This window comes from Strix aluco, chromosome 7, assembly GCF_031877795.1.
Source record: "Strix aluco isolate bStrAlu1 chromosome 7, bStrAlu1.hap1, whole genome shotgun sequence".
Classification (NCBI taxonomy): domain Eukaryota; kingdom Metazoa; phylum Chordata; class Aves; order Strigiformes; family Strigidae; genus Strix; species Strix aluco.
The window spans coordinates 33800801-33812142 of NC_133937.1; the positions used below are offsets into that span (position 1 = coordinate 33800801).

Below are 11342 nucleotides of genomic sequence, written 5' to 3' on the forward strand. Positions count from 1 at the left end.
GGAATTCTTCCTCATTAAAAAAGTTAGAAAGCAACTCGGTTAGTGTCAAGGCCTTGGGAATTTCAGTCCTCATTCAAGTAGCATTCAGGGTCTGACTGGATGCTTTCCAACTAACTCCTCTCCCAGGAGCAAAATGAGGCCAAAGGAAATGCTTTAATATCCATATGTTGCTACATTTCCATCTATACATCGTCGGGGTATTCACTGTGTGGAATAACTTTTTTGTCTTAGCTACAGTTTGATGGGAGAAGACTGTCTCAATAGAGCAGCGCTGTTATAATAAGGTAATCATTGGTTGCATGAAGCAAATGCTACCCACTATGAATAGAGTAACAAAGGTACCTAGCAAGGCAGAAGCAAACTTCGGAAGTCTCAAACAGAAAAAGAGAAGATCAGTCAACCTGATTTCAATCCTTGGCAACACTGCTCCATCTCCTCCACATCCTAGTGAGAGATCACTCCTCATGGAGTGGTAACCCACTCATTCACACTCTTCACCGTTTACAGGAGCTTATGCCTTTTGCATTATGTGTACCCTAAAGCCTTATAGTCTTGTGTTCAGACCTGAAATAAGTCCCAACAGAGGTAGGGTCAAGGTACTTGTATCTCCCCAAAAGAACAGGCTGTTTGAAGAATTTTATGTGATGGGGGGACACAGAGTGATTATGGCTTGACAGGAGTGGTTCTAAATTCAGGAGGTACTCAGTTTAAAATATAAATCCAGGCGTGGATTTTAGTTCAATGGCTAATCAGGAAAAAAAATACTCTTAACTTTGTAACTGCTTAACTGTACTGTATTATCAAGGACACCTGGGCTTGTGAGCTTCACTGCATATAAATACTACAGCAGGAAACAATGGCTAGTGGGTTTTTATGATAGAAGAGTTGAAAAACAGATGTATCTTATTAAAACAGATTAAAAAACACCCATAGTTTGGACATTGACCTAGAAATGCGCTCTCTCAGGCTCAGTGCTGCACATCAAGCAATGATATCAGCCTCATATGAGTTAGAAATCCCTTGTGGTTTAGTGGGTTCATAGGTGTCTGAAGTGCTACTCAGGAAAAAAGCTACAACAAATAAATGGGTTCTGCAGTTAGGACACAACACAAAAAAGTCACTTTGGCACACGCTTAATTTTAAGTGCATGTGGCATTACTCTGATCTGAAAATTTTGTATCTGGTTCTTATATTCTTCCCTGCCTGGGAACAGCTTTTATGGAAAGTAACTACGTCATGTGATGTCAGACAGAAAGAGAAGATTACTCAAACAGTTAATATCGGGGGCAAGGAGGGCACAGGACAAGACTGTCTTAAAAAAAAAAAAAAAAAAAAAAGGTGAAGTGTGGAAAACAAGAGCAGATACATTTCTGGCCATGTGCTGTGACCTTTGTAGACTTCTTCCTTCAGAGGAGCCACAGATCCTAGTTGGATTTTCAAACTGTCACAGAAAACTGAGCAACATGATCATGAGAAGGACATATGTATAGTAATGGGCAGCCAACAGGCACTCCTCTCTCTCTAGATGATTCGTATGTTATGGTTAATAGTTTTTGTTAAGACCTCTATCAATTTTAGACCAATAAAGATACAATACAGTTGCTTTACCCACTTGGCTAATTGCCAGAAACTTCTGAAGGGACTACTTCTAAAGAGCTACAAGATGTAACATTAGTAAGTTTTGTGGCTCAAAAGGTCTAATTTATGCAGAATGGGGGAACTGGAATATATGAGTTAACCCTATTTCTTGTCCATCATTTGCTTCTCACCACAGGTGCTTGGAACATGTATTTTGAGTGTGAGAAAACTGAATTCCCATCAGCACTGTGACTTCCTTAAAAACACAGTATTATTTATTTTACCAGCCTCTTCTGCACAAAAGGGTTTGTCAAACTACAGCACTCATTCTTCAGTTATGAGGCATAACTGCCCAAGGCCCAAAATAAAGGGAAAAAAAATAATCACTGTTGTTACTTATTTCTTCATTTCCTGCAGTTAACAGTTTTCTTTTTGCCATGGTAGAAGTATAGTGATACATTCTATAACGTTCACAGTCTTGGAGCATTTAGACACCATCTAATACATTCAGAAATAAATCATATACCACATGAAAAAGGAAGAAATCTCTTCACTTTTTTTTTCCCAACAGATTAATTGCCTGAACAAAAAAGAGAAGGCGGGGAGGGAAGAGAAAGAGACCAAAGAGGGTTTCCTAGAGCATACATCTGTTACCATTTCACAAACCTGTTCTTGGGAAAAAGCTTGATGAAACATATTAGTGTTACATCATGCTTCAAAAGTGGTAACATTCAAGCTCAGGAGAATTCAAGTACTAACCACTTATCATGTCTCTTTAATTTTTATCTCCAGTTCAGTCAGCTGGACTGCAAATTAATTATCTTCAGATACCAGTTCCTGTTGAACTATCCTTAATGCACAGAGTGTGGTACTTGTAAGCACAGAGTTGCTCCATGAGTGCTGGTTTTGCTGTATCCACTTACAGATGTAGCACGTTAATGCAAAAGTCCTCACAAATTAACCCAAAAGGTCACAAATGCATCTGAGAAAGAGTTCTTTGGGAGCTCATGTCATCAAGATAACCAAATCCATTGCACGCAACCTCATGAGTAGTGCAGACATCTGTTAAGAACAACAATAATTTTTGCTAAGTCTTATAAAATAATAGTCACTTTTTATCTTTCAGTAAGGGAAGATTCAGTCCCAGATTAAGTAACGTCAGCTGTGCACCGGGCCAGGCATTTTGAGGTAAACAAGTTAAATGCAAACATATTGTTGTGTAATAGTTACTTAGAAACACAGACGTAGGTATAGTATGCTGGTTTAATGCATCCGTAAGTATTGAGAATTGGAGGGAAAGTCAAGGAAAAGATGAACAATGCACATTACAGATTCACTTTATTTTTTTAATCCATCCAGATCACAGTTCCTTTGAATGCAGCCTTTCAACCTCTCAAACCGCGAGCTATTTTACAGACAACCATAAACACGTGAGAAACCCTTCATTTTTTTTCCAGTTGTGTGTTTTGACCAAAAGCCTACACTAGCCTCAAAAGTGAGAGGAACCCCAACAAACCTGCTCAGCAATTTGACACTTCATTTCTACTTATCCAAGATACAGAGGACAGAAAACAACAGCTCAGTGCTAACTTTGAGAGCACACTGTCCCTTCTTCGGGAGGTTTCCAGAGTAACTTTAGATGCAGGGGTTGTCTCTGTGCCAGCACACACGACAGTAATAAACTGTTCACTTTACAAAATATAGTTGCAAGGCAGGACTTATGCTTAATAAACCATTAATTCCAGATTATTTTATTAAACTCCTGGGATTTTTACATTGCTACAACTTCCAATTTACTTCCCTCACTGTATTCCTCCCCTTTTGGCTGTATGCATTGCATTTTGCTCATCTTTGTGGAAGAGTGCTTTTCAGGGCTAGCCTCTATATTATTGCGATGGCCTTCAAGATACTCTCTGCCTGCCTTTGTTTTCTTATAAACTGCTCCACAAAGACCTGAGAGATCTTAAAGTGTCTCTTAAAACATGACACTAGAATTCTGGTTAAGCTTGCCAAGATTCCTGTTAACCCTGTTTTATTCAGGTACAGATTTTTCCATGCCCCCGCCCCTTACACATTCTATTTATTTAGTTCTTTTATGCAGATTCCTGTACCTTTCACAATGGATTGTGACTCACTTCAAACCCTCTTTCTTTTTCCTTCCCCCTCTCCACACCACGGCTGACAATATTTACTCAGTTTCGTTAGAACCTCTAAAGAACATGAATTCTAATGTTTGAAGTTGGATCATTTTTGATTAATTAAATATATATTATGGTGATGCCAGAAGCATGACTATAATTAAAGCTGTATTGGATTTTTTTTTTAATCAAAAGCTCTGGTTTTCAAGTGTTCGCTCACTCCTATATGTGCTTGCTCTCCCCCTCTCCAGCTCCTTGTCTTTCCTCTCCCTCCCATCTGTGTTCGCTTCTGCACACATGCTCACCCACCCATTATCTCTCACACCTGCACTCCCAATTGCTCACGTTCTGTCGCAAATTCTCCTCGCTTGTCAGAAGGGCAGGACGCAAAGGGCATCTCTTCGAAAAGCAGCCCGCCCCAGCCACTCATCTGGTCTCCTCCCATCGCAGCCGAAACGCAACCCCAGGAGGGCAAAGCTAAAAGATGAAGCCACGCTATGGAGAAAGGGGTTAATCTGAATACATGTGCCAACTCCCCTCATGAAGGCAAGTTTCAGATACCTCAGCCCCTTAGAAAGAGAACATGCTCACCACCAAACAAGCCCCTCACAGGCAGTAAGTCCATGTTCCAGTGAGGTAAAAGACACACCTAGGCTGTCTGAGATGTCACAAGCAGTAATATGAAACACTAAGATGTGTCATTCTAAAGTCTACATCATGGCACTGTGGTGACACCCGCATTACTCAGAGCCTATTTCCTTTCTCGAGGTGCTCCAAAAAAGTCAAGCACAAAGTGCAGTGTTGCCCTTTACTCCAAGCTACTTCTTCCCTCAACACTGCACTTATCACAACCAACCATTGCGGCAAAACTCAAGCAAAAATCCAGCAAGAATTTTTGTTTTTTCAAGAAAAATTATATAGGGACAGAGAAAATGTGGCTGATGAAAGAAAGCAGGAAATCCCTGCACATCCTTAGCGTAATCCAAACAGTTCCTGTAAGCACATCCTAGAAACCTCAGCTCTCAAAGCACAGTTGTGACCTTGCGGCATGATCCATGCGAGAGGACGCTCATACAACCTCACCCGAGCATGAATCTTTGCTGTTGTGGATGCAGTTGTGGGCCAGAGCCTGTCCCTCTAATCTCTCAGGCCACTAAAGGGACACCATCAGTGTGAAACCAGGCCAACGATAACAGAATTTTAAAGTAATTTGAAATGCTACTAGTTCTCCAAACACAACTGAGCAATGTCTTTGTTATCACATGCTTCTGTATTTTAAAAAACTTCCCAAAAATCTTTCTGAAAAGCATGATACAAAAAGAGGGGAAGTAGGTACACAAAGAGAAGACTAACGCAGGCCTGAAGCTCACTGTTGCAGTGACTCCATTTTGGGCTGGGGAACTTCATGGAATGAAAAGCCTCAACTGAAGGGCTACACTGTCAATCTGCAACAACAGGGGCCCATATTTTAGGAAGAGACAACAACTAAATAATGACAAAAAACAAGAAGTACTTGTTTGCAAATAATCACCATTCCTTTGGCATTGTACTAAACAGCTTGCCTGTCAGATTGATATTCAAATACAAAAAGTAGTTTAAATATCATTCTTCAAAATCTATAGGTGTCTGAGTATTACAGTTACGAATCTGAACAGAAGCACCACTCCAGGCCCAGAGTATCAGATTATATACTCTTTTAGGATCTGAAAACCAACTTAACTACGCATTTATAAATTACTCATTCCTGAGAGATGTAAGACCTTTACCTACAGTCTTCTGTTGTCAGTTAATGAACAGAAGCACATAATTGTTCTGTACTTCAGAAGATAAAGCAAAGCAACAGTGGGAGATGTAAGATAGGTATTGTAATAATGCATGCTAAATGAACATGCTTAACATTCTTAGAAATTTGTTTTCTGAAAATAAGAGTTCTGCAGATGTTACAGTCAACAAACACTAATAAAACACTAATGCCTGCACAATCTCAGGAGGTTTAAAAAAATTGCATTATAAAAATAGATATCATAAAAGCATGTGTAACAAACAAATCCAGGTTTCCTAAAATTTAAAAATAGTTGCAAGATGGTAATATTTTATAACACAGACTGGTAACAGTACTGAAAAAATCCAAATGAATACTTAATAAACATAGGCAATATTTTGTTTAACAACATTTAATCACTAATAAATACCTCTATCTTTAATAAACTTGAATGGAATTTGCAGATCTCATTTTTATTTCTGGAAAAACAGCCTTTGATCAAAATGTAAATGGCCCAATGGCACTGAAACCATGGCAAAGGGAGGTGTGCAGGTCTGTTCAGCAGAGGAATTTGGTCTCCATCCCACAAAGCTCTATAAAAAATGAGGTTTGGAGAAGGCTGCATGTGCAGACTCTTTGATTTCCGAAACTACTCCTCTTGAGTGATTTCTCTCCCACATCTCTTGACTCTAACAGCATCCTGAAAAGTCTATCACTATATTTAAAATTTGGGAGTTAACAAGGCATTTTAATAATTAGTAAATAATTTCCATTTCCATGGTTTCTTATTCCCTTGGGGGGAAAATATGTCAGCTGCTTTAGCTTTGCCTGAAGTACAGTTATATTTTCAACACGTGGCAGAGATAGTGACAACAACAGACAGGAGACTGAAGGTATGTGTATATATACACAAGTTACATAAATTAAAATTTACTTCAACTACAAGTTGACTCATCAAATGATTGAAGCTTCAGTAGCAGAACTGATAAGCAGTAGATTATATAAAGCTAGGTTATACCATATATCTGTATGAATGAAAGAGAATCTGCCAAATCTTAATACACTTGAACTTGCAAATACCTTTCTCCTTTAGGGTGAGCACCCAATCCTGTTACCCAAATGCAAATTTTTCCTATTAACAGAAAGAGAAATTCATCTGTACCTAGAAGTTAATAGGTTTCTGCCAAGTTAGCTCCTTCAGTGGGTTTCCCAAAGGGTCAACGGGATGACCTTGCAAAGGAAAGAACAGGGAAGAGTGGCAAAATGTGGAATGAGGAGAAAGAGAACCAGTACCCTTGGCCAAGGTGCCCTGAAGTTCAACCTTCGTACATGGCACAGAGAGACCCCACTCTCAGGCACAAGCGAGTGCGAATGCAAGCATCTTCATCAACTTCTTCACCCCTAGCTTCCAGATTTTCAAATTTGTTTAGTTTCTCTCAATCCCCCCCCAACATTCATGTTGTTTAAAGTGTTGCTATATGATTCTGTTCATATCCAAATACCCAGCAAAAAACCACAAGATTAACAGAACACAGTAAGTCTGTTTCCATACAGGTTCAAAATGCATATATGCCCTTGCTTACAATCACTGACTGAATGCAGTTAGATGTACAGGAATTATCAAATATATTTTTAAATTTTTTGGGAGAATCATCAGCAGCAAAGACAAAAACCAAAAGAGCTCTCTACTCAGACAAAGCTGACTTCCTGAAGGCTAAATACCTGCTTGCTGGCAGCCACGGTTTCAAAATCTAAAATCCACTTCATATCAGATGTTTCCCTTACTTACAGTATTTCAGTACTGATGACTCATGTAATTTTGACACATAATAGTTTTCTTCAAACCTGAACTTGCTGAAAAATGATTACTTAGGAAGCTCAACTTTTATTAAAGAAAATATTGATGCACGGCTTGGGATAGAAAAGCTTGAAAATATAACCCAAGTGCAGAGCTCTCAACATCCAGAGTGCAAACAGAAAAAGCACATGAGCGCGAAAAAAAAAAAAAAAAAAACAAAACCAAACTCATGGTTTAAGAGGGCTTCAGTCTATCAATAGAATGAAAGAGTGTCAGCATTTTCCAAGGCAAACATTGCCAGTCACAAGCCATTGGAGCAACCACCAGCCATTCCATAGTACTACCCAGTAACTCATTTTCCTCTTTGGGAGTTTATACCTTTTCTAGAACACAGAAACAATTTTTTTTCAGCTTGAATGCTCCCTGCACTAGGTTATTCAAAAGGCATATGTTAAATAGCAGCCACACTTGCACAAACCTTAACTAATACTATATTTTGCAACACTTTTTTTGTGAGTTCACATATTTTTCAGAAAAAACACAGTGCTTCAAATTATATCACTAGAAAGGCAGCTAATGCTTCCCAGACCCAACCACTACATATACCACATTGAAATGATGTGGCTGACTAAGCCCATTACAAATTTAAAGCCTCGCTTTAAAAGAGGAAAGACGCTTTAAAAGAGGAAAGAGGTAAGACTGCATGGGTAATTCTGAAGTGTTTTATAAATGCTGTTGAAATAGTAAACCCATTTTATGGATGAAGTACAGAAGTTAGCTAAGTACTATGTGGACGTTCAAAGACATCTTTTGTATGAGAGCTGGGACTTGAAATCAAGTCATCTAAGCTGGTAGGCTTTTGCCCAGTTGCAATGTCTTCATTTTACAAGATCCTTTTTTTGACTACTCACCTCTTGTGCAAATGACTCTGCTTTCTTCCGCAGGTTCTTTTCCAGTTCAAAGTTTACATGAAGCTCTTCATATTCCTCTACTGCCAGTACAGACACTGTTTATAAGAATAAAACAACATCAGAAGTAAAAGTGGGATGGATCAAAACAAGATAAAAGTACTGCTTGATTTACCCAGACAAGCTGTTATTCCCCAGCACCATGAATCCTTGAATGAAGGTATAACTTAGTTTTACATTTCCATATAGTCTCCTTTGCAGTATTTGTCCTGTTTGCTCTAAACTGCAGTATATATAGATGCACAATTACTGATCTTCTGAATAGAGCAATACTCCTCCCGCCCAGACTCAAAACTCCAGTAACACATGTAGCACTGACTGTATTTTGCCTCCTTGGGCGTGAGCAATCAAAGCCTTGAGAGGGCCTTGCTGAATCTATCAAAGATTACTATGTTATTTTGGATGTACCTGTATTTGCCTGCCTAGTTTGAGTGAGGTTTGATGGGTCCCTTTACAACAGACATTTAAAGGAGCATCAAGAAGAAAGCAAAGCAATTTTGTATTGCATGTATTTAAACTGTGCTCACAAAAGCAAGGCTCGTACGGGTGGCTAAAGCTAACCATGGGCACACTTCCTCAAACCATTCTGAACAGGCCTCAATACAGGATGACAAGCATCATTTTTAAGTATCCAAGTATCATTTATGCTTAACATGTCTCAGTGACCACTTGCATAAGCTTTAGCTCTTACTGGCTGAAGACTAGTTTGCAGGATGATGACATTGGATTTCTAACTAACACTGTCCTATGTAAGTTCCTTGCTTCTTTGGAGACGAGCATAACAGTTTTTAAAGCTACGTACAATAAGTGGTACTTCAGTGTGGGATACACATCCCAGACCACCTGACTCTCAAAATGACGTTAATTTAAAAAGAAAAACAAACAAACAAAAAAAAAACAAAAAAAAAAAAAAAAAACAAAAAAACAACCCATACTTAGGAAGATTCAAGACAAATTCACCAACTCTGACTGAAATGTATTGATTACACGTCTCCAAGACACATAGACAGAATGCAGCAGGTATTGAATAGATACCTTGGTAGCTCATTTCAAGCATACAAAAAAACCCTGCTTAATGTTGCCTGTGCATTAGGACCTAAGCTGGTATAACCCCTCCTTCCTGGAAAACAAGCAAACGTGAAATAAAGGGTTGTTTTTTTTCAGAAACATTTGATCTGCCACACTATCCCATCAAAAGCTGGTCTGTCTAATCAACCTATCCAAAGTTTGGTGTTTTAAGTCTTCAAGTACTTCCTGTCATAGACTCAAATAGTGCAAACACATGGAAGAGATAAGAAATGAACACCTGGTGGAAACCTACAGAATATACCCTACTATGCAAAGCTCCTCTCCCTAAGCTGAGAGAAGCATTCATAGAAGATAACACACTGTCCTACTAGACAGTAAAGGAAAAAGTGAGAAAATAATTTCCCACTAAAAGTTCATACGTTTCTCCATAATTCAAAACTCAGCTGTTTCCTTGAAAACATGGACTACACTGATTTTTCGAAAGAAAAAGAGACTATTATTGGCAGAAGGCCATGGCATGACTGGAGTCTTCACTACTCCAAAGATTGCACTTTTCTCATGTATTTTCACTATTTAGCTGGGCTATTTCCACGGGTCCTTCTGTGTGAAAATGGCAGCCCTGGCCATTCCCTCCACTCCCTGACAAATGTTTCAGAATTCCTGGAAGATGTCTTAAAGAGATTTTTATTTTTCCTCTGTAGGTAAGCAAGTAAAACACAACTGCAAAGGAACAACTTGAAGACAAATCAGAATAACTGGGAATGCAGCTGAAGACCTCCAGAATGTATTATTAAGGTGCTTTGAAGGTGCCGAGTGCCTTTGGAAGGTAGAACAAGTAATGCATCAGGACAGGCAGGCATTAGAGGCAAGACCTGTTGTCTTCCACTTCAGGAAAACATGAAACAGCCAAGGAGACTTTTAACCAAACAATCTTTAATTTTACAAGGCTAAATCAGCAAGTAATCCAAGGCACTAAAGTCTTTACCCTCCCCTCTGAATTACCTTTTGGGTCAACCATTTCTCACGTGAAGGCACTCACCTTCACTAAGCAAAAGCTTTGCTTTTCTGAGCCCCATCTCTTTTTAGACTTTCACTGCCCTGGTTTTACTTCTCATCTCTTTCCAGGAAAGGAAAGTCCCTGCTTTCCTTCCATAACTTGGAAATCCTATTTATCTCATTCCCAGAACTCTTGCCTTTTCCCCATCATCCTCTGAACATACAAGTTTCTCCCAAATATAGATATTAATTATATAGAAATATTCATTATAGATATTAAATATAGATATTCAAAATACAGATATATCCAAAATATAGATAGTCAAAATTATTATCTATGTCCCAGCTAAAAGGAAGGCAATGTAATGATTTAGGAAAATAGGAGATTAAAGTTAAAACTCCATCTCTGTGAAGGACTGCCTTCCTGTCCTAGCTTACCACTTGTGCCACAGAGCAAAAAGTTTTCTTATTCTCACATTCAACCTGCTATTTACACTGTCACATTTTCCTGGAGTAGAGAGAGTCTAGAATAGTCCATGTGTTAATGCAGTGCCTGCAACAATAAGGCCGAGTCCCAGATCTGGACCACAGTCGCTGTTCTGTAACCTACTATTTGTACTACAACATAAAAGCTCTGAAGCTTCTGCAAAGGATGTAGCAAACTGTTAAGAGAACCTGCTGAGACCACACACCTCTGTTACATTTCTCCAACAGTTTTTGCTGCTTACTAACTTCTGTTGTCAAAACGGCCTTTTCTTCTTTCACTTTATTCACCTAGAGAAGTGTAAAGATCAAAAATAAGAGTATTTTAGTTAGTGGCATAAGGCATCTAGCAAGACATAATGCAAACAATATTTCGCTTTCAGTAATTCTGTTTCTTAGGGTTGGCTTGATCTTAGGGTTTCCAGTGGGATAGGAAGCATTTTTACCCCAACTTTCAGACCCCATAGCAGATGGCATTAAAGGGTTATGAACTAATCCTTCACACGGTGCTCCCATGGCCCATTCTCATGGCACGTACCAGTCACAGCTGCAAATATCACATCTTTGGAATCTTTCAGGATGAGGCGCCA

At 38.9% G+C, this 11342-nt stretch overlaps 1 protein-coding gene across 1 annotated transcript in view; it reads right to left on the reverse strand.

Moving 5' to 3' along the window:
- SHTN1 (shootin 1) overlaps positions 1–11342 on the reverse strand; it is a 67360-nt gene that overhangs the window by 27577 nt on the left and 28441 nt on the right. Inside the window, exons 7-8 of the mRNA XM_074831370.1 lie at positions 10962–11043; positions 8188–8282 (exon numbers count right to left, since the gene is read on the reverse strand). Coding sequence (XP_074687471.1) covers positions 8188–8282; positions 10962–11043 — 177 coding nt within the window. The remainder of the gene's footprint in view (positions 1–8187; positions 8283–10961; positions 11044–11342) is intronic.